Raw genomic sequence first — 26,818 nt, forward strand, 5'->3', positions numbered from 1 at the left:
TGACAAGAGTTAATTTACCTAGGAACAAGATGAGATATTTGAAGTTGGTGTTGTGGTTATTCTAGAACAGCTTTGCCTGAGGGCATAATTATGCTGGCATGATCTTCTGAATGGATAAATCTAAATGAGAAAAAACCTGCATGTTCTTAATCTGGAATAAGTATCTACCTAGGAATTATTTTTACAGAGCTATTGTAGTCAGTCACCCTGTCTAGACAAGCCTTTAGATTTCTATGATAAGAGAGTCCTTATGGTAAGAGAATTAAGCAGGTTTGTCTTTTCTGTATGTCTCCTTTTGCTGTGTTTCTTATCATACCTGAACAAAAACGTAGGGCTTTGCCTTTGAGATCATGGCTGTTACTCTCCAAGAAGTTGTTCTGGTGAGAGAGCAGAATTTTGGCATTGAAGCTGCAGCAATTGGAGGGCAGTCTGCTTCAAGTCTGTGGATTTACGTTAGCTGTGGGGTATTAGATATTTTAACACAGACGCCAGCATCCTAGTAAGATATGCTGAGAAGACACTTAGAAAATGGCAGCAAGGCTTCTTAGCCGTGTTTGAAAATTTTCCTGGAGCGAATAAACAGTGTGTGGTTCTGTAATCTCACCATAATACTTGTGTAGTGGTAGGAGGCTGCCACTCCCACTCAGAATTTGGCTTTTAATAGTTATTGCAGTGTGCTGATCTTAGCATCCACCTTTCAGTAGGTACCTGCTCATGCTTGTTTGTCATCATTGTTGTGGAAATGAACTTTCATTGCCCCCCAGACTTGTTTGTGAAGGGTTCAGTGAGCTTTTCTTTCTTCTTTCAGGTTATAAGACCCTTTTGAAAGGAATTTCAGGAAAGTTTAGCAGTGGAGAACTTGTTGCAATTATGGGTCCCTCAGGAGCTGGGAAGTCAACGCTTATGAACATTCTGGCAGGATACAGGTCAGTAACAATGAAAATCCCAAGTAAGATAAGGTCACCTAGACTGATGGCTCCTTGGAGACAACAGCAGAAGAAATCTTACCCCAGTGTTTGTAGAAAACAGGTATTGCACAGATTTTGAATTAGATTCTTATATTTTTTCTATTTTTCCTGTTCTGGTCACTTAGGATTTATCTGTTAACAAGTCTGATCCAAAAATAGGAAGCAATTTAAAGTCCAAAACACAAAAAAATTTCTCCTTTCTAGCTGTGTTACAAATCTGACTCAGTGTCTTATGTATAAATCACATTTTATAAACACTTGAAAAAAATGACTGTTTTTAGTCGCCACTTTCATAATGTTGATGTCTTCTTGACCAAACTGCAACGTGTGAAGTGACTGTGGTTCATCTTTGTGAATCCCCTGTTGTATGGCCAAATACAAAGTGTGTCTGTGTTGTTGTCACTAGGGCATAAGCAACAGCATAGAGAAACCTAAAAACAAAAGTCACTTGAATGGCTTGATGTTTTTTCAGACATACATATACGTCAGCACATGTTTTATACTAACTTTGAGTAAAATTTTCAGCAAATTGTGTGAAGCCTCTTACGAAAAAGAGCGTAATCATGAAATAAATTAATTTCTATCTACTGTATCAGTTTTATTCCATAGTGGGCAATAATTACCTAAGACTTCCACATACTAAGGCCTGTGGCAGCACAGATGAAGGCAAGATTCACCCCTGGTTATTTTCTTGGTTTGTTTCAGAGAGACGGGAATGAAAGGAGAAATTCTCATCAATGGACAGCCTCGTGACCTGCGCTCTTTTCGCAAAGTCTCCTGCTACATCATGCAAGATGACATGCTCCTTCCTCATCTGACTGTCCAGGAAGCTATGATGGTGAGCTTTGTTTCTTGCTCTAATTTATTTCGACAGGAGAAAATGGAAAAATTTCCGTGTATTGTGCACATGTTCTTACTCCCGGTAATGCCACAAGCCGTTATCTCCATTTGATCCCACTCAATGAAAGTGCTTGGACTTTGATGATGCCTTGAATTCCATTTCAGGCTCATTCTTCTAGGCATTGTCTGAGCTTCTTTACCTTTATAATTTTCAATATGTGACCAGCATTATGATTTGGAAGAAGATCTAAGGTTCTACTGCTTAGACCTCCTGGAGAATGGAATCTGAAATTCTGTACAGAACAAGCCTTTGAAGGGACCATCTTTTTTCTTGGGTGGTGGATGAGTAACCTTGCCTCTCTCCCCATCTTCAGTGTTCTGACTGCAAAGTGTCATTTTGACTTGAGCATGGTCTCTTTGCTACTTCTACTCTTTTGTGCGTTTTCTTTAATGAAGGCATTGTATAAAAATCTCTTCCAGTTCTTCACAGGAAAAAAACAGGAACAGAATAATCCCAAGCTCTAGAGGCAATATAAATTCTTTTCACTGTTTTTCATAGCATCAAGAAGTTTGCTAATTGCCAGTTTGAACAATCAGTCTAGAAGTGCCTGTTGCTCAGTTTGAGGAAGGAGCCAGTTTCTCTCAGAGGATGTCATCAAAATAAGGCTAAGGTTGCTCATACTGTATACTAGCATCAATTCACAAATTTTAAGGCCAGAAAAAAACACTGTAGTTCTTATATGGCTGATTTTCTGCAAAGGCTCTTCTCTGTGAGGAAGTTTTTCTTTTCTTTTGTTTGCTTGAACATTGTAGTCAGAATCCATAGGACCACTTTTGTAGAATGGGGCACAGATGATACTTGCTGTCTAAATTAATCAATCAAGACTCTGACAAAAATAATTACTTAACAGTTTAATTGCTTCTAATAAGGGTTAATCATAATGTTTTGTGGAGCTGCCTCTTAGGACAACAGATGACATCTTTCACAAGATTGTTTATTTCTGTACTTACTTTTTCACATCCTGGAGAATGGCAGAGTTTGGTTATCCTTGCGATATGGATGAAGCACAAATAAACTAATTCTAAACCAAGCATTGCCTGGGAAATTAGTGGCAATGCAAAAAACACAACTCTCCTATCTTCCTCTCAAGCTCTTTGACTTGCAGAATGGCCTTTCTTTCTGATATACTTTTTGTCAGATGCTTAAGTGATTGCTTAAGTCAGATTATACTGTTACCTACTGCACAGACATATATGATGCTTGTGATTTGAACATTATAGTTCAACTTAAACTTTCCTAACTGGGTTGAATGAAGTTGTTTAAATGGTACATTGGGATGTTGTGCCTGAGACATCGACTATAACTAGTTGTTGTGCTTCCAACCAGTTCGAAATCAAATTCCATTGTATTGTATTCCAGGTATCTGCTCATCTGAAACTTCAAGAGAAAGATGAAGGCAGGAGAGAAATGGTATGTATACTGTCTGTCAAACTGAGAATTTTTGGGGATGCTAAAGAGATCCATGAAGTGCGCTCTGTAAAGCAGACATTTTTATCTAACATTGAATTGCATAGAATAAATCATAACCTCAAAGTTGACAGGTTTCATTATGAGCAAATGTTTACTGCAGTCTCTGGGAAAGTTGCTTTCAGTATGAGACTGAGCAGGTAATTGTAAAAGATGTACTGAAATAAATTCACAGATTTTGTAGGATTCCTTTTAATGTACCTTAGCACCTTAGATTCTCTTACATGCATGTCTGAGGGCTCAGGCACCTTGTGTGTAGCGAGATAAATTAGTCATGTCTGGCAGTGGTGAGTGTAGGCCTTAATTTTTCCAAGGACTAATGAAAAACTCAGCAGTTTTTGTAACTGCTGCAGAAATTTCTGTGCTCGTGTTTGAAAGCATAGATCTTTATGGCTATGCTGGTGGGACATATTGTTGCACTGGACAAGTTAATGCAGTTGCAGTTAGGATACAGACTAATGTATTTTGAAGCTGGATTGGGTGACCCAAGATTTGGACAAGTAGAAAACCAGGCTAAAACATGGACCTATCTTTTCTAAAACACTGGGCATGAGTTGCACAATTTACTCTTGCACATTTTCTGCACTGTCCTGCTTCTTCTGCCTGCGGCTGACCTGTGACTTTCCTGAGTGGGAGAGAAGTACTGGTGTGGTTTTGCCCATGGAGACCTATAACCCAGCTGGACCTGCACTAGGAAGTGAGCTTTTCTCACCCATCTGATTGCCACGGTTCTTCCCCATCATTTGTTCTGACACAGGGCTGTCCTTTTAAAGAAAATACCTTGGAGGTGTGTGACCAGACAAAATGGCTTCTGACATGTTAGTTTGTGCATTAGGCAGCTTTCTCGACTGAATTTGGTTACCTCAGTTATACTCTAGAGGGCTGGAAATGTGCCCTTTCTACCGTTTATTCTGCACTTAAAATGTCTGGGCCTTTATGTTCCTAAGGACACTCAGAGCTCAGGAGTCTGTCTGTGCGCAGGTGGAGTTACTTGAGCATACGAAAGCCTAGGAGAGGAATAGGTCAGTGCTTCACAGCATGTTTCAAAACTGATCATGTCTGGAGCTAAACATAAACAAAAAATCACGGCACTGGTGAAAGTAGAGATGGTTCAGGTTGTTGAGAGAGTCGTGAAAAGTGAATTGGTAGCTCAGAAAGTATTTGGAGGTGTTTTGGCTGGCCTCAAGCTATGTTTCAGTCCAGCATAAGACAGCACCAAGGAGACAGTATGATCTCTCATACACTGCCTCCTCGAGGAGGAAGCCTCTGTTATGTGAGTATTTTGCTGAGGGCTAATGGGGCTCATGTGATAACGTGGCCCCATGGCTAACATTGAGATTCACCTTCCAAGAAAGCTGGCTGCTTCTTCTACCTTTGTTAGGGACATGTATGTTACACTGGACAGGTCTTCTAGCAACTCAGTTGTCCCACCAATGAAAAGGGAGTTACTATTGGTATAGGAAGCTCCCAATGTTTTTGCTATACTTACTCCTGTAAAATTCAAGTTTTGGGCTTTCCATAGTTTTTCATAAATTGAAAGAAGGGTGCATTTTGTGCTCCCAGAGCCATGCACTGAGGAGACCCTCTGTGGGCAAATTAGGAGATCATGCAGGTGACTAGAAGTCGTCACCTTGCAGGACTCAACTGAAACCAAGTTGTGCAGGAGGGAGGAGAAGATGAAAGGACACAGGAATGGGAGTGGAGCATGGACATGAGAAAAGTGTCTGCTGTCTCAGGAACACGAGAGGCTTACTGCTCTTCCCCAGTTGTCAGTTTAATTAATTTTTTTTATCTGATGGAGTCCTGAACTTGACTTGTTGAACTTACTCTAGTAAAAGACACCTCTGACAGTAGCTGGCATGTGATTCTTAAGCAGAGATTTTTAAAGGAGAAGGTGAAACTGCTTCTGACCCACCTGGTGAGAAGTATACCCTTTGCCTGAAATGTGAAAACTGTGGCAACTTCAAAGGTAGAGCAGCCATTTTTGTGGCTGTCTTTTCTGTGTTATTTATTTCCAAATTGGAACATTTGGCATTTGTTCAATCTCGGAGAATCCTTGAAAATCAGAAGGAGCTCCAGAGAGGGAAACTTATGGGAATCAACATATGTTTGATAGCTTAAGATTGCTTTGATTCTCTCAAACACTTTTTTTTTAATAAGATAAACACAGATTTTTTTATTGGAAAATATATTTGTTTAGAAACAGCTATTAATTTTATTTGTACTTTGAAAGCCTTAATTCATTTACACTTTAGTAAATTAGGCCAAGCAAGTTAATTCACTCGTTCACACTGTCACTGTAATTACAAACAGCTCTTTGAGGAAAAACCTGTGCTGTATTGCGTTTATTCAACATGTATTAGAAGGGCAGTAATTTTCTGGTTAGTGTTACTGACCTGTGGCTTGACTAGATCATTCATTTTATCGTTGTAAATTGTAAGGTGGATGTTGATCATAGATAAATTTTATCAATTTGTGCACTTGTGTTAGCAAGATTAAAGATGCTTGTTTAACAGGACAAGTGAAAAATCCTCCAGTGAACCATAGTTTTATGTTTCTAGTTGACCTAGCTTGTGCTGCCCATGTCCTGTAGCATCCTTCCTAGAGCTAAAGGGAAGGAGGTAGTTGGGCTCTTCTCTCTGAGAACGAGGGTTAGCGGGTTTTTTTCTTCCCCCCATCCCCCCTCACTGACAGAAGTAGCTCTGGGAAATCAAAATCAGGACAAGTGAAGGGTCAAGCCCTGGTTGGTCTAACCAATTTTTACCATGTTAGCCGCCCTTTCTGGAAAACTCCCTCCATCCAAGCAACTATTACTTTAAAAAATGACAGGCTCCTTTTCGTGTGCTTCAGTGAAGTATTACGTGTCTGGGCTTTCTTTGTACCTTTTAAGTGGTAGATTTTTTAATTGCATGAACAATGTAGCTTAGATTCACTTTTTTATGTCCATGTTTTTACTGATGCTGAAGAGCTATTTACCTCATATAGGACTAACAGGCCAGATCTACAATCCCTGAAACAGAAAGATTCGTAGAGGCTGGGATTGTTCTCCTTTTGCTTCAAAGACATTGGGACAAGCTGTGCCTTTCCTGAGGCTGTACCTTGAGGAAATCCCAAACATCTGAGAGTATGTGTGACAACTGAATTGGCTCTGAGAAAATGAAAACACTTAAAATCAGTGGCTGCACTTTAAAGAATAGACTGTGAAGAACAGATGAGATAAGAGCAGGTCATTGCTCTATAGAAACCACTGATTTTTGTTATATAGTCCCTTGTAAATACAGCCTAGAAGTTCTATTGAAAGAAGCTTCTTGGTTTCACCATGTAATAACTCCTCATATGCTGCAAAGCTCTTTTGATATCGGTGCCGTATCGAAGAGCTGCTATGGAAGAACTGATTTCCACTCCATTTTCACAGGCAAGGCGTCCTTACTGGGACAGGTAATGTAGGACAGACAAGTAGAATTTGGGTCAGAATAGTAAATGTTAGACTGTTAAGCCCCGCTGAATCTAATCAATGCTACATTAGATGGAAAAAGCTTCAGTGTATGGATGGTGAAACAAAGTCATGAGCTAGTTTACATTCTCCATGAAAATCAGTAAAGAGGCTTTTCTTTTGTGTCAACAATTTTAGATTACACATTGTTGTGTTTTCTCTAGGTAAAGGAAATATTGACAGCCCTCGGTTTGCTGACATGTGCCAATACGAGGACTGGGAGTCTTTCTGGAGGCCAGAGAAAGCGTCTTGCCATTGCTTTGGAGCTGGTGAACAATCCTCCTGTCATGTTTTTTGATGAACCAACCAGGTACTTCAAGGCCAAAAATTAAAGATAGACAAGACAAATAGTGCTTTATGTAGTAGAACAGTGCTGCAGAAAGGTTATTCACCTCTAAGTACTTGGAAAAGGCTCATTTTTTGTTGCCTGTGAGTACTGAATAAGGCCACAAGAAATAATTTGCTTCGGGTACTTTGTGCCTTGGGTCACTGCTGTAACCACTAGATTATAGGACTGTAAATAATTTTTAAGGGAGACACAAACTGAAACAGGAAGGAGGAGAGAGAGGAAAATATTTTCAGATTGTGGTATGAGTTTTCTTTTTCAAGCAAAGATAGCATTTTAAAGTGTGACTTTTAATAATGAATGTAGCATATTTAGAATAAAATTCTGTGATCAGTCTAGAAGGAGGCTGGGAGAACTATGAATATGTATCTATTCATTAAAGTTGGGAGCATTTAAATCTGCAGTCCTAAAATGTAAAAGTCCCTTAAGGCAGCTTTGAGAATACTCTATTTTTCATTGTCAGGCATGCTTCCAACTTAATTAAAAGACTGATGGAGAAATACAAGCATAAGGTTGGCATATGATAAAATTAAACTGCTACAGAGAAAATCTATAAAAGGATAATAGTGAGAGACCGAAGTAGCAAATACGTGTGCTAGTTTTGAGTGGTGCCTATGGACCTGTGGATAACAAACTTCTTTCTTTTTATTCAGTGGCTTGGATAGTGCATCATGTTTTCAGGTTGTCTCTCTGATGAAGGCTTTAGCCCAGGGTGGCAGGTCCATCATCTGCACAATTCACCAGCCCAGTGCTAAACTATTCGAGTTGTTTGATCAGGTATTTTTCTCAAACTCTTTCTCTTTATGTGTGGTTTAGGTAGGTTATACTTTCAAGGCTACACTTTTAAGTAAAAGCATGAATAATTCTAGTCTGTAGTTCCAAATCTAATAAATTAAATAAATATGCTTTTTGATTATGTTTTTTTCTTCTTCTCTGCTCATTTCCATTATTTACATGTAACGTTTTTTGAAGAATCTGACTGATATGTTTGTGAAATCATGATTATCACACTTGTGATATGTCATGCCTTCACCCACCACTGCTCCTGGGCACAGGGCTGTCAGTAAAGTAAGTTAAAGTATTTAAAAGCAAGAGAACTTTAATGCCAATGTCTGCAGTGTTGCTAGTACACATTCTCATCCTAAATACACGGGTGTAAATTCAGAAGAGTTTATTCATGTGAAATAGTAATAATTGAAATGAAGTCAGTTGAAGATCTTTTCTCCAACCTGACAACAGGATGTGGACCATGCGTGTTTGGGTTAGATTTAAATTGATTTTAATCTTGTTAGGAAAGAGAGAGGTAAGAGAAAACCTACTACACCATAGGTGAACAAGCTCTTGCAGATTGCCAGTCTGACAAGGAGGTTTATTTGAAGTCAATAGTGCAGCTAAAAGTAAGAATAATCAAGCTGTTTCCCATTGCTGTGCTGTTCCACCTCTCCTTCCATTCCTGCATTCACCAGCCTCGTCTCCCAGACATAAATATCCATAATGTGTGGAAATTAGATGGCTCGGCTCTACAGTTTCATGCCTATTTTCAGCACGTGTCTAAGGCTGGAATTAGTCTGTTTCTGTGTTAAAGTGCTTTAAGTCCTGGAGGGAAAGTTTGCAGAATTCAAACCTTAAGCATTTCATTTTCCATTAGTTGTAATTCCATGCAAAAGTAGTTCCAAGTGGTGACAAATCTTCCCAAGGTGTTCTTCCCACAGGGACAAGAAGAGGTCATTAGGTTCATGGATTGCTGTCATATAGATAGCTGTCTCAAATACTTTGATACTATTTCACACATTTTACTTTTTTTCTTTTTCTTTTCTTTGCCTTGTTTTTCAGCTCTATGTTTTAAGTCAAGGTCAATGCATTTACCGTGGGAAGGTATTAAACCTAGTCCCTTACTTGAGAGATTTGGGTTTGAATTGCCCAACCTACCACAATCCAGCAGATTTTGGTAAGGACAATTTGAATAGTTTATTTAGTTTGTTTTGTATTTGATTAGCACCTTCGGGGTAATGGGGACCATGGTGTATACATGTATACATATGTGTGTGTGTACATACATGTACCAAAATTCAAAATAAAATTATTCAGATTTTTTTCTAAGTAATTTGAATGCCATCTAGTGGTAAAATTTAGTGACTATTTCTCTCTGATGGAAGTCCAGATCCAGGAAATAAAAGATAAAGCCTATTCTCTTTAGTGTTTCATAGTAATTAATCTTAGCAGCTTTTCAAAGTGGCTCCAGTATTCTGTTTTTTTTTATCTTGAACAATGCCACTGTGGTATCGTACAGTTAATAGCATTGAGGGTTTTTCCACTGTTGTTTCTTAATTCCAGAGAAGCAGTAGGGACCACAAAAAGAGACTTCTGTCATTTTTTATTACCGAGAATTTCCCATATACACTGCCTTTCCTCTAAAATGGTTCATTTAACTTCCAGGATGAAGAGAACTTTCCGAAGATTTATAGAAAGATACATTTAAATTGTGTGTGTACATACGAATTTGCATGTGACATTTTAGAGCCTGTTCTAGACAAAACTGTTTCTGTCAGTGCTACAGAATCAAGGGGATCTAATAATAAGGCTTGTAACTAGTCCGTAGTGTAAACCAGTAACTTACTTTCTTTTTCTTGTAGTTATGGAAGTAGCATCTGGTGAATATGGAGACCAGAACAGCCGGCTGGTGAGGGCAGTACGGGAGAGGATATGTGACACAGACTACAAGAGAGATGTTGGTGGTGAGAATGAGATGAATCCCTTCCTCTGGCACCGGCCTTCTGAAGAGGTATTTTGTATATCACAACTAATGGACATGGCTTGAGGCTGGAGGGGGAGGAAGAGAATTTAAATCCTTGGTCAATGGAGAAGGTTTCTGGACACATTCAGCTGATGAGAGTGGGGTTTTGTGAATGAAAACTAAGCAAGATACTGCAAAGAAAGAAGTTTATTCTTTTATGTGTTTCCGCAGGATTCCTCCTCCACAGAAGGCTGCCACAGCTTCTCTGCCAGCTGCCTAACCCAGTTCTGTATCCTCTTCAAAAGAACTTTTCTCACCATCATGAGGGATTCGGTAAGACTGCCTTTATAATAACTTTAGTAGCCAAAAGGACTATTCAGTTAGTTGTGAGGTAGTGTAATACGCCTTAAAGGTCCTGTCCAACAGCGCATGCATGAAGATCATCACAGAATTTCAAAGAAAAGAGACTGATCTTTCAGTCTTGCTATTAACTGTACCGTCTTCATTGTGAACAACAGTTTTCTTCAGAGCAACTCGGAAGCATCTGGCCTAAAAACCTAAAGCTTAAATCCCCTCTCTGCTGGCAGGTCCCTTATACAGTTATTTATCCTACTGGAACGTGAGTGAGAAGTTGTACCGGTGTGTCACAAAATTAGTTTTTCCAGCAAATTCAGGGTGGCAGAGATCATAATTTCAGTGTGATGTAAGGTTAATATTTAGTCTTTATTTTTGAAACAGGAAATTGGTAAATAAAAATTTTGCTTCTCTGAAAAGGGAACATTTCTGTTTTCATACATTTAATATCAAGATGAAGTAAGTATCATAACGAAACCCTTCATTCCCAAGGAAAAAAAAAATGTATCTTTTCCCTTTTTTCTTAAAAATAAACAATCGCCTTCAAAATCCCAAACCCTGCAGTTTTCATGTATGTTTTGGGTGCCTAGTTTGCATTAACAAAATGCAGTGGGACTGTTTTCTTTAACTCAGGAAAGTTTTTCTTACCTCTTAAGTAGCTGAGTTGTTTGTGAATTCAAGAGATAGGACTATTTACGCTGTCTGATCGATGCTTTGAAATGTCCTCTAGATAGGATTCTCCCCTTCGTTAACAGACATGAGTTAAGGAGATGAGCTTCCTCAACTAGACCTTACATGCACACCTGTCCAGGGAACTCACCCGTGTGCAGTAGAATTGGTACTGATTAGCCAAGTACTTTTCTCTGTGGCAAACTGAGAATTTGATAAATCCGAGGAGGGTTTGTCTGCTGCTTTTTCTGCGTGTGGGAAGGTTTTCAGTGCTTTACATGAGGGGTGGGAAAAACAACATAAACATTACTATATATTGATGTATTAATTTGACATACCTGACCTTAGAAGAGGGGAAAGCCAGACAGTGTATCTATACTGGTGAGCACAAGGTGGATTCACATGAGGAATGGAAACCAAACCCAATTGAGCCATGTGGAGCTCAGCATGAGTAAGTTACCATTGTGACAGGGAAAGCTGAACTTCACTGAGCTCCAGATCCTGCAGCTACACTGCTTTTGCCCTGCACCCAGGCAGGTGTCTCCTTAGGATGCTACCGTTTTCAGTGTAGACATGTCTGCACAGAACTACAGGCCGGGAAGAAACCTATTGGTCCATTGTGTCCAGGCCTCTGCTCTTAGATAACCACAGCATTCCCTCCCTTTCAAAAAGGGAAACACTGTATTGAATGCCATAGTAAAAGCAATTGGCTGTTTTCCCCACTGCTCTGATTGGGAAGATATGACAGAACCATGCAATTCTAGTGGTTAGGAAGCATCTTCTTATTTCCAGACCATATATGCCAGTTTATTGTTTTGCCAGCATATTTCTTTGCTATAACTTGTTCTTCTCCCTTGCTGTTGTTCTACATTATAGTGTATTTGTCATTCAAGGATTAATTAAGTTGTTGAATTTTGCCTTCCTGCAATATGGAATAATTTGCACATCTGGTCTAGTACCAAATATTTGGTCAAAAAAACATTGACATGTTCATATGGAAGGGCTCTTGCAATCCAAAGTGTACATACAGGTTCACATTCTCCCTGTTGCTCAACTAGCTGATCAGAATGTCTCTGGTACCCTTGGAGAGCATGTCTCAGGTGTGCAAGCACTAACCGTGGATCGTATGGTCCCCTACTCATCTCTGCCAAGGGGAAACTGTAACTTACTTTCTGATGCATAGACTGAAGAACGTTGTTGTTTTTTAAGATATTTTTCCTGCTCAAATGGCTTGCAGTTGCTCCAAATTTTATTATTTCTTTTGTTCTTCCATACCTCTTGTAGGAAGGCTGTATTGCAGAGAAGACACAGAAGGCTAGTTTATGCCTGATTTAAGTTTGTTTGGTCTATGCAAGTCTGGAATACCTTTTCTGCCTCTCTTCTGCTCTGTGGAATTTATCTTTTAGTCAGAGAGAAAGTCTTGTTTTCCTGATGAATGAGGTCCAGTGGCTCCATGATGTTGTCAGACAATAAGATCTCAGGTTGCAGCATTTGCAGTTTCTGCCTGTGTTTACAGGAAGAATTCTTCTGTACTGTAATAGCCATGTATCTGATTGACCCTCGGAAACTCATTACAGTAAATTTTTCTTAGCTGAAGCCCAGTTTGCCAGTAGGAGATTAACATTTCTAGATAAGTTCTTCTGGACCGAAGTACTCCTTTTCTGCAATCCGTGTATCTGATTTCAGTCGTATTGCCATTGTTTTTGAGCCCAGGCTTTCTGATCAGAAATACTACTCTTTCCTTGCTTGTAGGTCCTGACACACTTGCGTATCACGTCACACATTGGCATTGGACTGCTCATCGGCTTGCTTTACTTGGGCATTGGCAATGAAGCTAAGAAAGTCCTCAGCAACTCTGGCTTCCTCTTTTTTTCCATGTTGTTTCTTATGTTTGCTGCACTCATGCCAACTGTCCTTACATGTGAGTACCAGTCATACTGTTACATCAATACACAAGGAGATTGCAGTAAGATGGGAGGGTATTTTAATGTATCCGTTTCATATAAGGTAATGATTGACTTGTGCTTCTACTTCTAAGACAGGTGTGGGGATAAATCTTGCACTCACTAAACTGCTGTGTAGAAGCAAACAGAGGTAGGCTTGTCCAGTGGCACCCCTCTCTCCCCAGTTTTGCCAGTGTTTCTCAACCTGGACAGTTCACAGTGCTGGACTGGAATTTCCCCTTGTGCCAGTGCATCTCAACCGTATCATGAGCTTGTGGTTGGTCTTAGGATGTAATAATTTCTCTAGGACTTCTAAGTCATGACTTCTGCATAAGATAGGGTATTTGTGTGGTGTCAGAAGCAAACTCCTGCAATATGGACTCTTCTATTCTTCCTCTGGGAGTACCCACTCCCTACTTTGGTTTCCCTGCAGGACCAAAAGCAATAACCAGGTTCTTTAAGTTTTGACACCACTTTTAATTCAAAAACCCTCTTTAAGGGAGGTTCAGATGATCTGAGTAGACTGGTACATAGTCTAAACAGTGAGGAGTTCTCACGGCTGACATTTCATTACAAATCACTGAAACTACTGCTGGTCTGTCAAAGGCCTCAGAGTGCCAGTCCCACTATGGGACTGCAGCAGTGAAGGATTAGATATGGAGAAACTACATTATTATGTGCAACAGTATTGCACACTGACAACCTAACTTACTAATTTGTGTTCTCTGTAGTTCCTCTTGAGATGGGAGTATTTCTTAGAGAGCATCTGAACTACTGGTACAGTCTGAAAGCCTACTATCTCGCCAAAACCATGGCTGATGTTCCTTTCCAGGTATATGCTCTACTCTTCAATAAAACAAGAACCATTTAAGTTCATGGCAAATCCACTTGCCAGGAAGATTAGTACTGGTATATTATCCATCTGAATAGTGGAGAAACTGTCCATAAGTGTGTGATGAAGCTTCAGGTCCAGATCAGAAGCACCCTAAGAGTAAATGGTAGTATTTCACAAAAGCCAAGGCCTGACCCAATATTTTTTTAATAAACAGATGACCACCTTTGCTTTTTTGCAGAAGGGGAATTGAAAAGGGCTGTAAGTGAATGGGATCTGTTTTCTAATGCCCAAGTGGTAAGATAGATATCACAGTCTGTGGCAGAGGTATTTATTCTCTTCAGCCATGCCTGCCATGTAATGGAAGGGCTGAGAGCTGTGGATTAACTGGAGCTCCCCATGTTTTTATCTTATTCAGAGTAACAGTGAGTGTTTGGCTTTAATGGACTAACTCCAAGTGTACCTCCTTGCAGATCATGTTTCCTGTGGCTTACTGCAGCATTGTGTACTGGATGACTTCACAGCCATCTGATGCACTCCGATTTGTCCTCTTCGCAGCTTTGGGAACCATGACATCCCTGGTGGCTCAGTCACTGGGTCTTCTTATAGGTGCAGCCTCTACATCCCTCCAGGTACTGATGTTGTTTTGTGGTCTCACAGGAACCCTGCTGTCTCCTAACACTGACTGCTTACTGTGACTGCTGCTGTGTCCCCAAGACTTTTGTTGCAAGATGACAAGCAAAAAGTTGCATTGATCTGATATAGCTACTTGATGTTTCCCACTACCATCACCTTAAACGGCATATACATGCATGGATATGAGGCTCTGAAGTTCCTTCCCCATCTGAATGGGGCTGTGCCTGCCCCTGTGTGAGTGGGTTGTCACTTGCTGTTCACCCCAGGCTGAGCACATCCTAGAAACCGTAGGACTGATGCATTTCTATGCATCTACAAAGTGGAGGTAGGCCATGAGGATCAGTGGTTCGGGAGAGGGTTCTTCCATACACATACAAAAAAGGTTGCAGGAGACAAGGTAGGAGGAAAAGGCTTGCCCAGGAACTTAACTTCTTCACAGAGAGGAAGAGAAGCAGCTGTTGGCATGACTGTCACACTGGAAACTGACCATGTAACTCCATTCTGCTTCCTGGCAGGAGATGTGCTGAGGTGACCATTCCACAGCAGAACTGTGGTGCCTGTGATAACAGATTATATTGACATCAATATGCATTGATGCTACCAAGATTTCTGAAGTAGAAGACTTAATTCCCTCTATGTGCCACCCTCTGGAGACCAGCATAGGCCTGTTGTGATCCCTGTGCTTCTGCTCTTCCCAGAGATACTTATATGGCCCTTTGCCCTGGAGGAGGTGTAGGGAGGACAGGCTGGAGTTGGGTCAAGATCTATTTTTCCCACTAAAGCCACCCAGCTGGAGATGTTTCTTATCCTCTTCACAATGTTTTAGGACCGGTTGAAGCATGAATAGTGCGGGGTTTGTCAGGAGGGAGGTCCGTGTGTCCTCAGTGGGGACTGAGTGAGAAAGAATAATATTTGGGAAGGGGGTCTCATGCCCAGAGAAGCAAGGGAATCACAGCGCCCATCTTGCTCTGTAAACTTCTTGGTGGGTTCAAGTCCTTCAAAGGACAGATCCCAGCACAGCAGCATCATCATCTAGTAGAAGAGTTTAGGAAGAGGAGAGGTACCCCTTTTCGTCCACTAACAGCATCTAACAACCTCTCGCTCACAAAAAATTTCATCCCAAAAAAATCAGTAATTTCCTAGTATTTGGAACTGTGATAATTTTGGTGAGTAGCATTATAAGAAGGATTTGAATGGCATTGCTCCCCACTGCCTAAAGAGTAAGTTTGCGCTACCTGTTTGGGTTTGGCACAGAACAGAGGATTTGCCATAAGAAAAGTCAGCTATTCTAAAGGCTGGTTTCCTCACTGGAGATCAGGACATCAGAAAGAAAGAGCAAGTTAATTTTGATTTTTTTTCTCTGGCTGACTGACAAGAGACTGTCTATTCCTTCTCTTCACAGGTGGCCACTTTTGTGGGCCCAGTTACTGCCATCCCGGTGCTTCTGTTCTCTGGGTTTTTTGTCAGCTTTGATACCATCCCAACATACCTCCAGTGGATGTCCTACATTTCCTATGTCAGGTACTGCTAGCGAGGCAATTAACCTCCCATCTGGAAATGCTGTTTGTTTGCCTTTGCTTGGTTGGTTGGTTATCTTGGGTGCCAAAAAGACTATGTTCACAGTACATTCTTTTCGAGTATAAATGTACGTAGGATATATACCACATTATCTCACTGCATTTTGTGTTGTATGTGATGTGAAATAAATAGGTACTCAGTACAGATTATCAGCCACAAGTCCATGTCAGTCCCCTTGAATTCATGGGATTGCATGGCATGCAGATCTTCCTGGATTTTGCAACAGTGGATTTCTGAAATAATAGGGACAGTATGCCCCACTGAGAAATTGATGCCAGCACCTCATTTTATAAGAAAATGTCCTATAAATCACTGCTGTATCCTAGGTAGACTTGTTGGATAAAGACTGCCACAAGCAGGCGTGGGATTTGTGTCATCTCTAATCTAAACTAGTGTTTTAAGAACCATAGGCACCTTATATCCTATTTATGTCTGTCATTCTTGCTGTCCGAGACAGCTGTCTGGATGATCGCTGTCAGGAAACCTCTGGAGTTTAGCACAGAGGGTTAGTTTAGACTAGACACTTAACTGTTTATAACTGAAATAAAATGAGGTGAATTTTCCCATCCCCCTTTTCTCTACCATGCCCAAGCTGCGCTATTACTGAGAAAAACCAAGCTAAAACATCCTCTCATTTGGCAAATGAGGTCTTAAACAGTGACCTATCAAAGATGAAGAGACTACTGAACCCCCTGAATTAGTAGCTAGAATTCAAGACGAGGCCTTAAGCCATTATCTAGCCTGTGTGGGGTCTCCTGAAGCCGGAGGGAACTATCGTACTCATGGGATCCATGATAGTGTATCTGCTCACAAAGTCAAATGCTAAGTGCACCCCGTACCAGGGGATATATGGGAACTGTGCATTGTTAGTGAAACTATAGCACATGGAAGGAAAGAGGTGTTCTAGATTGATGCCAGTTTTAATATATTTCTGACTTCCAACCATAATTGTATCCCCGTTGCTTATTTTTAAGAAATTGAAATAATGATATCACTTTTTAAAGGGGAATTTCTGAATATGAGCTGAAATTAGTCTGCTTTCTATTTTAACATTTTTCTTTGGAGAAATGGCACTATACACTAACTGGAAGCAGTTAAAGGCAAAACTTCTGTCCTTGTTCAGTCTTATGTAAAATGCCAGTGACATGTCATTTGCTTGATTGTAACAGGGATAGAACTTGCCCCAAGACACATGTGTCAGAATGATATTGAACCCCTCGGTGTTTCAGCTGAGCTCTCACAGGGATTGTATTGTTGGTGGAGCACTAAACAGATCATCAGGACTTTTCCTTGTAATCCATCCTTCTTCTTTTCAGATATGGGTTCGAAGGAGTTATTCTCTCCATCTATGGACTGGATCGAGAAGATCTGCATTGTGACAAAGATGACACTTGCCATTTTCAAAAATCAGAGGCCATTCTGAGAGAACTGGATGTAGAAAATGCCAAACTTTACCTGGACTTTGTTGTTCTTGGAATTTTCTTCTTCTCTCTGCGCCTAATTGCCTATTTTGTTCTCAGATACAAAATCCGAGCAGAGAGGTAAAGGAAAAGCAGCTAAAACGATGCAGTAGGAAGATCTTTAGACATGTGATAGAGGGCACTTGACATTGTCTCACTGTGGCAGGCCAGTCTCCAGTGCCCAGCTAGATGCTGTTATGACCTAGCCCATAGAGAACCACAATGGGATAGTGGACATATAGTGTTAAGCCAGTCAGTCCAGTTGGGTTGGGTCATGTTTTCATTACACTTTCTAGCTTTAACTAGGAAGAATAAATAGAAGGGAATTTTACACCACAGAATATCAATACTGAGGCAGTGTAACTGTAATTAAAAAAAAAACCTGGCTGCAGGAACTTTCCTTATAAAAACTGATTTCGTGATAAGGTCACTAGGATACTAGTCCTGGTAGCCGGAATAGTATAATGTCATCTATAGCTGACAAGGTAATGAGATGCAAAATGGGGAATGCAAAGAAAATAGGATTCTCTCAGCATTTTAAATTCAGAGTTTCATCTTTGCAGTTTCCTATGTATTATTTTGCAATTCTTTTCCACAGAATTACCCCTTCTGGCCAAAAGTCTGTAAATGTATTAATTAATAAGGTAAAGATATCTTTTTAATAAGGATACTTTTTAAAACCTAAAGTGATTCAAGTCATTATTTTTGTTTCTGTCTAAATTTAGAATTCTGGTGCTTTACTTGTCGAGCTGGTCTCATATCTGAAAACTGTAATGGTAGGAGGAAAAGGCAGACTCTGAATCTGCACCAAACCTGTGGTCCGTATTTGGAAGCGTCAGTAGATAGCACAAGCAGTCAGACATGTTCAAGCTGTCACTGAATGACTGAAAAAACATTCTTTTGCAGTATCTTTTAAATCCTCAATATTTGTGATATTTAAAATACTAACTCTGCTCATTATCTGTTTGATCTACCTCCTGTGAGTGAAAAAAATCAAAGCACTCCAAGGCTCATTTTTTCTTAAATTGTGAAAGCAGAATCTATCCCTAAAGCCTGAGTGATTGTTAAAGCCTGTTGGAGTACAAGAGCTAGCCACAGCTCAAAGCTTGGGGTATTGTGTTACAACACTTGTGACTGCCTCATATGACAGTGTTCATTATATTTGCAACACACCACGTGTAGAACTCTCCTCAAAATATACAAATGACCTTGTAATACTGCAGGTCTGATTGTGCCAAGAAGTTTTTTTGTCATCCCGAAGTCTACATGTGCAACATGGGAATGAATAGCTAATTGATCTAAACACCAATGAACCATTAAAAGAAGCATGCATTTGTTTTGTATATCTCACCTTTGTAGGCTTGTCAGGGGGAATTTTGGTTCCAAGTTGATGTGGAATTTTGTCACTGATTTTCATGGGTTTGGATTTTCAACCCAAAATGAAATTGGGGGGCCCCTACGCATGTTGGACACCTTGGTGAACTTCTGTGCGAATTCCACTACCTTCTGCCATTACTGCACATTTACCTTACTGTTACAGACCTCCAAGTCAGACCTGCAGGTTTTGTAAATGCATTATTCCTATCAGGATGGTGAAGTCTTGTAGATCAGAAGCAGCTCAATGTCAGCAAACCATTCAGGAGCTCAGCAGCTCATGACAGTAGAGTAGATGAAGAGAGACCTTGTGCATCTGCTGGCCACCAGCAGTCACAATTCACAGACTGTTTTAAAAGATTCCATGGCTACATATATACTAGTAAACTAAATAGTTCCAGGGCCAGCTCTGTTAGTCCTCAGACAACTGGGACTAATAGGAATGATCCCTGTACTGTCCTAACTTCTAAACAGGGCCCAGATGTTGTCTGGAAGAGCTCTGGCTGTGCTGGGCTGCAGCTCTGCCGTTTAGCAGTGAAGACAATTGTTTCCCAGTTTTCCTGGCCCGTGCCCAGGCTCTGTTTAATCTACCAATACAGACATAGACCGTGTGTATCTGTTAAACTCAGGACGCTTGAATTAAGCATGTGTTCTGGAAGACTTTAAATCAAGTCACATGTTTTAGGAAGTTTGGCTGAACTTTCCCTGAAAATAAGAGCAAACTGTGAAAGCAAGGTCAGTCTTTATTGTAGAAGAAAAAAAAATCCTTACATATATCTATACATATAACTGGTTTTGCGTAGTTTTGTTGGTGGTTTTCCAAAAAAAGCTTTTATACAGCTCTGCCACTTTTCCAGTCACAAGCAGGTATGGACCTATATGGCTGTCAGAGATGAGAAATCAAGAATTATGGCTATTCTAAATAATACTCACAACTGTGAGCAGTTTTTAAGTAAGTCAGAAGCTGAAATCCCTTGGCATAATGTGCCTTGATTATTTCAAGACTCTCAAAATATTTGTGAATATTACATGCGGTTCAAATGCTGTTTGCAAGCAGACAAAAGACTACATTTTCCAAATTGCTCTTTTGTTTCACACTGCTGGTCCAGCTGTAGGGTAGCTGAGTATGAGAGAGTGAGATGTAAATACCTTCAGTGTTCATGTTTTGTATTTACCAACACCATTTACCAAATATCACATTGAAAATTCATTGCAGTGTACCAAATGAAGTAATTTTGCTGACATTTCAACACTGTTAACTTACACGATGACAATGCTGTCTTCTCCCATCTAGACCAGTTTAGCAGTATGAGTTCCCTGGATACTGTCCTGTTATCTGTGCCTATTCCTCTGTTGTAGACTTTCTTATTTTACCTCTTTAGTCAGCAACATGTCCTCCTGTACTGTAACTTTGTATTGTACTATGGTAGCCAGAAGTCTGATCCTCCACAGGTGTTCCTAAGAAAATGAATGCTCTGGAATATTTTTTGTCACTGCTTTTTTTGTTAGATACGCTTTTCCCAGCCATCAGCTGGCAGTGTATAGCTGGAAGTTACTATTCTAAGGAACGCTTTCAGACTGTAGTATCCCACCCAGTAAAGAAATAAACGAATTCTCTTGAAACTCAGTGCTACACCTAAATGAGAGAATCATTCTTTCCCTCCTTAGCTCTGAAATTAACTAATGATACTCTTTTGTCACTACTGTGGAACAGAAGTATTTAAAGTCCATCTCAATTATGTTTTCATATACTGCAAATATTTTACCATAGTCTCAGCTTGGCTTTTTTCTATTTATGTGGAAATAAATTCTAACAGGCTGGTATGAAATGCATTCCCAGGTTAATGGACTGAGCATGCGTGTGCTGTAGTGTTAAGCAAGCACATTGTGAAGCTCTGGAGGCTTCACATGAAAGAATAATGAGGCCAGCAAGATTCTGAAGACTTCAGATCCTCAATTCATATAGCCCCATATATATAGCCATAAGCTGGTTGAAATCAATGCCATTATTACCATTCGAACCAGTCACAATCTGGCTTAAAGTTACGTAAGAGGCTCAGGGTTTTTAAAGTTCTCTTGAAGCCTGGATGTATGATTTCTGTTGGGATTGCAGGAATACGTTAGTGTTCTGCTGGCCTCCCTGTTTTATTTCAACTTGTTTTGACATTTTGCTTTAGTTACTATGTGCATCAGTTAGGACTTAAAATTTTTTTTTGTTGTTTTTCTCTGCAGAAACTTGCATATAATCTGAAAAACCCTGAAAGTTTTTTAAAAGAACATTATTATTTACAATTAAATAAAAGATTTGGAAAGCAGATTCTACTCACATAAGAAATTAAGAAAATTTCATCTTATAGATCAAATGGAGTAACAGAAGAATATCTGGTGCTGAAATCCTGTTCACTTCTTAATATTTGGAGCCCAAGATACCTGTTTTTCGTTAAGGGAGAGGAATATATATTCACAGAATAGGGAGAGCTAGTTATGTACATGGGAGATAATGAACATTTGAGTCCAAGTACTAGATGTATCAGCTGACTGACATTTCGATCTACTCTTTTGTGTCAAAGTCTATGTTGTCAACAGAAATGAATGTTTCATTAAACATTTGTTTCTGTGAAGAAGTGTGGTACTTACTGACCTGTACCACCCCAGTGACCCTCACAGTGGGAGTCCTATCTGGCCTATTTACTCAACACTAGATGGATGTTTTTGACTCTAATGGGATCCTTTGAAGCCCTGTTTCAACCAATTGCTTAAGTATCATAATAACTTCTCACTTCTGCATTGCCTCATGCGAATCAAAGGAACAACTGATGTCTTTAAAGTAAAGTCCAGGGTCAAGTGCTTTGCTGGACAAGGGCTGTATTGCACAGGAAGACTTGAGATGTTGCTGTCTAAACAGACTTGGAGACTATATTGAAAACTCTTGTTTGCTTTGGGTTAGTCTCTAGGAGATTAGTGATCTTGATTTAGTCTTTTCAAATCACAAAATACTTCTTTTGAGGGGAAGAGGAGAATGTTAACCAAACGTGGAGATGAGTGTATATATTTCTGTATATTTACTGTTGCTTTGCATAATTGCTTTTGTTATCTGCATAGTTTTGGTAAGGAAAAATGAGCTTTCTGGTTTTTTTCTTTCTGTACCAGAAATGCCAATCTAGGACTGCTTTACATTTGAACAATGTCAGCATTTATTTTTACTTTCCAAACTAAGCAGGAAGGGATCTTAATTACATTTCAGTGTTAAATTTTATTGGAATATGATTTTATTCTTTTGTCTGCTGCTCTGTGACGATCGTATTCAGGAACAATAACAAAGGACAGAGGGAGAGACTTAAGGTGCTTAAGAGCTCTTCAGAAAATGTGTGTGAGGAGGGTGCAAACAGCATGTGTACCTCTTTATGCAGCCTGCCTCACCTTCTTCCATGTTGTCTTTGCTCACCGAGCTTCAGGTCCAGTCTTCTTTGGTGATTGTGTGGGAGAGGGGGTCATGCGTGTTTGTCTTGCATAATGCAGGAGAGCCCCCCAGCACTGCAGGGATGTTTATCAGCTCCTTCACGGGGGTCAAGTTAGTTCTGTGGTGAGTTTTTGATACCTGTGGGGTCTGTTCTGATGCTCCTTGAGAAGCTGACTTGGAGTCTTCTTCATGGGGGTTGAGTGCAGAATTTTCTGTCCCAGTCTGACACTGGCTCTACTCTGGTGTATCCTCATTCAGGGAGGATTTTGAAGTGCATCAGCTGTCTTGGGTTGAGTAGGATGTAAGCACAAGCTCAAATTCTTTCCCAGACAGAACAGATCTCTTGATCTGTGTTTGTTTTGGGCCAAGCTCTGTGAGTTAGTATGGACATGGTTGAAAAGGACACCAGCTGCAAGAGTAGCAGCAAGGCAGAGCTTCCTTCTGAATGCATGAGTAGAACTCGGGGCGCAGGTGGCCAGCTGCAGCATTGGTCTGCTTGTTAGGATCCAGGTGTGGAGTAAGAGGAAATTACATGCATGCTGCTTTTACCGATGAATACTGTGATTCAGCCAATGAAATTCAATTCTTTTTCATTTTCATCAGCTGGACAGTGGTTTTGGAGATGGTTTATCTCACAGAACCACAGCTGTCTAAAAATGAGAGGCCCAGTCTAAGTTATTCATCTACTTTTCTCTGTAATGAAAGGAAAGAAACGGTCATCTCCCAGACAGACGGACCCAAGGTACTTCCATAATTCCCTGAGGTAGGTGTTTTTCCTAGTGACTTGAAGTCTGGCTCATACGGTGAGTTTCATTACAGCAGTTGCCTCATTTGAAGTCACGCCTGTTCCCAAGGAGGGTTCAGGGCAATGTCGACTGGAACGTCATTTTGCCAGTGTGGTTCCAATTTTTGCAACAGCCCTGAAATGGATAAATTGAAATATTAGTAGTGTAATTCAGCTTCTTGGACTTACTGGGCATTTCTTCTGGTTTCCTAAGCTCCTTCTCTAGTTAATGGGAACTAGACAGGCAAATAAAGAGGCAGTTCTTCACACTGAACTTAGCATCTCCTTTTTTCCTAGGCCTGTGTTCTGGGCACTGGCAGTATGGTTTGCCTTCAGGCAGGTATATGGCCCTTGCACTGAGGATCAAGGGAGCCAAAGGTATCTTAGACAGTCTGCCTACCTGCTCTGGGCATGTCAAGTTAAAGGAGACGAATCCCTGTATGTTGAAATTTAGATCTTAAAGCTTTGGCGCTTAGACTTTTGGAGCTCAGACCTTGGGAGCTGGAAATTCAAGCAGTTCCTTGCTAAAATGGAAACTTGTTAAAACCAGTCTTGCACTGTGGGTACTATAGCACACTTGACAAGTAGATGTGATGTTTGAAGTTACTATGTTTTTGTAGCCCTACTATAAATTAGAAAAGGTCTGGACTTCACCCTGGACACTGTATATTAGGATTGTTGTTCCCTTTATCATTCATACAGGGCTGCAAAGAACCCTGCCAAAAGCAGGAATATTAGAAGACTGGTTTTGGCAGTAGCTAGCCTTAGGCTCCTCCAGAACAGGTTGATTGTGGTAGATAATCGGTCTGTATTTCTGCAGAGGAGATCTCAGTGGTAGCTGCAGAGATACTATCCCATGTAGTGTTCTTTTTTCCTTTGAGAAAATGATCTTGCGTGTATCCATTTTCCTACCAGAACAGCCTGACAGGGCACAATTGCTCAGGAATTTCTTTTCTTTAGTTCTGTTTGGAAAGCCATTTATAAAGTATGATAATTTGAAAAGCTGTTGGGAACTAGAATTAAGCAGAAAATGAAAATGACACCGTGTCATGTCCTCTATAACAGTTCGTGACAGGCTGATCATTGCTGTGCCCATGACACTGCCACACAGCACTAGTGAGTGCATAAATTAAGTGCTGAGTGTCACTGAAGTTAGAGCTCTGCTATTCGTGGAAAAGGGCAGTAGCATTTTCAGGGGTCAACTCCTACTATCCTCTTCTTGTATCTGTTTTCATAATATGTGAAGAGATTGTTGTATCCCACTGAGTAGTTTTTATAACCCTGGATATCATTCTGCATATTACATGTTCAAAAGTTGCAGGTTGAGCCTGCAAGCATAACAAGTTTCCTTTTAATTCTGTGCATATGTTAGCGTATTTCTGCTTCCATACACATTTCACGTAGTTTGTGAAGGAGTAATGGTACTGTAGAGCAAGAAATCTAGCTTCAGTGTTTTTATTATTTCAAAATCTTACGATGAACCATAACTTTATGCAATTGTCAACTGTAGAAGCTTCCTTTAAGAGATTTAAATTTCTGTTGAGACCCATTGCCAGCACAGTAAAACAAAGGGCAAGCAATCAAAATATGTATCCTTTGGCACAAGAAATCCCCATGGCTCAGCCTGCCAGCCTGCATTCTCTGCATTGTTTATGCCTTCAAGATACATCAAGATTTTGTTGACCCATTTTCTTTCTGGGGGCCTCCATACATCTCAGCCCATGCTTACCAGTTCTTGTGTCCTTATTGCTAGGTGTTCATGGTTGCTGTCCACGTGGGGTGTAAAAATGAGCTGCTTGGGAACAGTGTGAGATAGTTAGAGGTGGAAGGATGACTTTTAGACTTCTTCAAGCTACCGAATACCTAATGTGCTGGACCTATGGGTGTGCTGTACTCTTCCAAGAAGAAGAAAATCTCAAATGTCTTTTTAAGCAGATAGAAGGCAACATGGAAGTCTTTTAACGTTGACATGGTTTTTTACTTCAGTGGCATCTGTCTTTTTTTTTCTGACCCCATTGTAGCTTATTTTGGTAGCCCATTTAGGGTAATCGTTATACAAACTCCTTTCTATTACTTCCAAACACCAGCTTGCCTGGCCTCAATGATAATTGTACCAACCTTTACAAACATGAATTAGAGGCTGAGCAATTAAAAAAAATACAGAAAAACTGCTCTTAAATTATGGTAAAAGTAAATTAAATTTAAGGAAAAGATTACACTGATATATCTAAAAAGAAGACAAACAAGTCCTGCAGTGTAGCCAAGCACGAGTAAAGATTTGTGAAATACCTTATCTGAGTCAGTTGACCTTATTGTGAGATACTGCCCTTGAATCTGTTATTGAATTATTTAACATTTGTTCTTTTGTTTTTAAAGCAAGAGTCAATGCAAGGTATCGTTTTAAATCAGCGTGCAAAAGTGTGCATATTCTGTGTACCTAATAAGTCGTCGTCTCTTGTTTCTGTAATGCATTTGCATTACTATGAATCGATTTTATTATGCTTCTCTAGAGACTGTTGCTGCCTGCACGCTGTGATATATTTGCACTGTTGTAGATATATATATATATATGCACAAATATGTAATTATATAAACCATGTCTTTTTCAGGTTGCTTGTTACCTTTGTAGTTTATGCTTACCGGTACAGTGGACCTGAGTAAAAATGTGGGATGTGGGGCATTCTGATGATATATTACAATAATAGAGAAATCTTTGTATATTTCTGTATACTTAATACCCATAAGAAGAAATTTGTATGTGCATTATTTTCCAAACTAGGGCTTTGTTTTCTGAGACTAGAGAACATTTATGATACTGTAACAAGAAAAAAAATCAAATAAAGTGTTATTTTCGGACAGATGCCTTTGTCCCTGTTCTCTCAAATGGAAGTTGCCGATGCGTTGGTAGGGGTACATTTTCACTGCCTGCTCCGAGATTCTGGCAGCCAGCAAGGATGTCGAGTTGCCTGTTTCAGATGTACATTGTGGTGGTTTCAGGTAGCTCCCAATACAGGTAGGTTACAGAAATATGCAGTAAAAATTCTTAAAAACATTAAGTGCAGTCACATCGGCTCAGAGCAAAGGTCTGTATTGCATAGTACTTGACAGTGAATAAAAGCACTGCGCAGGGAAGAGTGCGAGAACACGACAAGCATCAGTGGGTGCTTCCCTGACAAACCCTACACAATTGGAAGACTTCTGAACCAGTGGAATTATCTTTGTATTTTCTTGCCTTTGATGGATTTTTCTTCCGCAGACTTACCTGCTGTTCATTTTGACCATGCTACCTGCAAGTGTCAGTAGATACACCCCATGCTCTTGTGTTACAGGAGACAGTAAAGGATCCTTCCCTCTCTACCTTCTGCTCAGCACTCTGGAATGTATCGGTTTCCTCCTCCCGTGTTCCCAGATGAAGAGAAACTGTGTTTTATTCCACCAGTCACACCTGTCCATTCCCCACTTTACAAAACACCTCTCTTCCTTATTCAGCCACAACACTCATGCTATGTTCTTCTGCAGCTTTCTGTGCATTTCTGTCATCATGAAAGGTCTGTTCAGCTAGTTTAAAAAAACGTTTCTTTCATGTTTCTCCTGAACATCCACATTGTCCAAGAAATGATGTGCTTACTGTTTCTGCCATTCTGAACAGTCTCCCAAAATACAGTCCATTGGGAGGCATTGGGACTGCTGCTTCCTATTGCACTGGCAGGGAAACTCTTGGGCAGAAAACTTAGCTTGTGTAAGGCCCCAAGAACAGCAGTGTCAGAAGAAGGGTTTCAGTGTTGGTGTCCCTTACTTTGCCATATACTTTGTTTGGCT

General features: G+C 40.2%; 1 protein-coding gene across 1 annotated transcript in view; it reads left to right on the forward strand.

Annotated features, from left to right (window-relative positions):
• The window catches only part of ABCG1 (ATP binding cassette subfamily G member 1), a 61,440-nt gene extending 35,585 nt beyond the window's left edge, over positions 1–25,855 (forward strand). Inside the window, exons 3-15 of the mRNA XM_074858404.1 lie at positions 809–926; positions 1,674–1,806; positions 3,229–3,279; positions 6,994–7,139; positions 7,829–7,952; positions 9,009–9,123; positions 9,809–9,957; positions 10,141–10,242; positions 12,685–12,853; positions 13,607–13,707; positions 14,181–14,339; positions 15,746–15,864; positions 17,238–25,855. Of these exons, the coding sequence (XP_074714505.1) occupies positions 809–926; positions 1,674–1,806; positions 3,229–3,279; positions 6,994–7,139; positions 7,829–7,952; positions 9,009–9,123; positions 9,809–9,957; positions 10,141–10,242; positions 12,685–12,853; positions 13,607–13,707; positions 14,181–14,339; positions 15,746–15,864; positions 17,238–17,466 (1,715 nt within the window). The 3' untranslated portion in view covers positions 17,467–25,855. The remainder of the gene's footprint in view (positions 1–808; positions 927–1,673; positions 1,807–3,228; positions 3,280–6,993; positions 7,140–7,828; positions 7,953–9,008; positions 9,124–9,808; positions 9,958–10,140; positions 10,243–12,684; positions 12,854–13,606; positions 13,708–14,180; positions 14,340–15,745; positions 15,865–17,237) is intronic.
• The last annotated feature ends 963 nt before the right edge of the window (positions 25,856–26,818 follow it).

The sequence above is a fragment of the Strix uralensis genome, chromosome 2 (assembly GCF_047716275.1).
Source record: "Strix uralensis isolate ZFMK-TIS-50842 chromosome 2, bStrUra1, whole genome shotgun sequence".
NCBI classification, from domain to species: Eukaryota; Metazoa; Chordata; class Aves; order Strigiformes; family Strigidae; genus Strix; species Strix uralensis.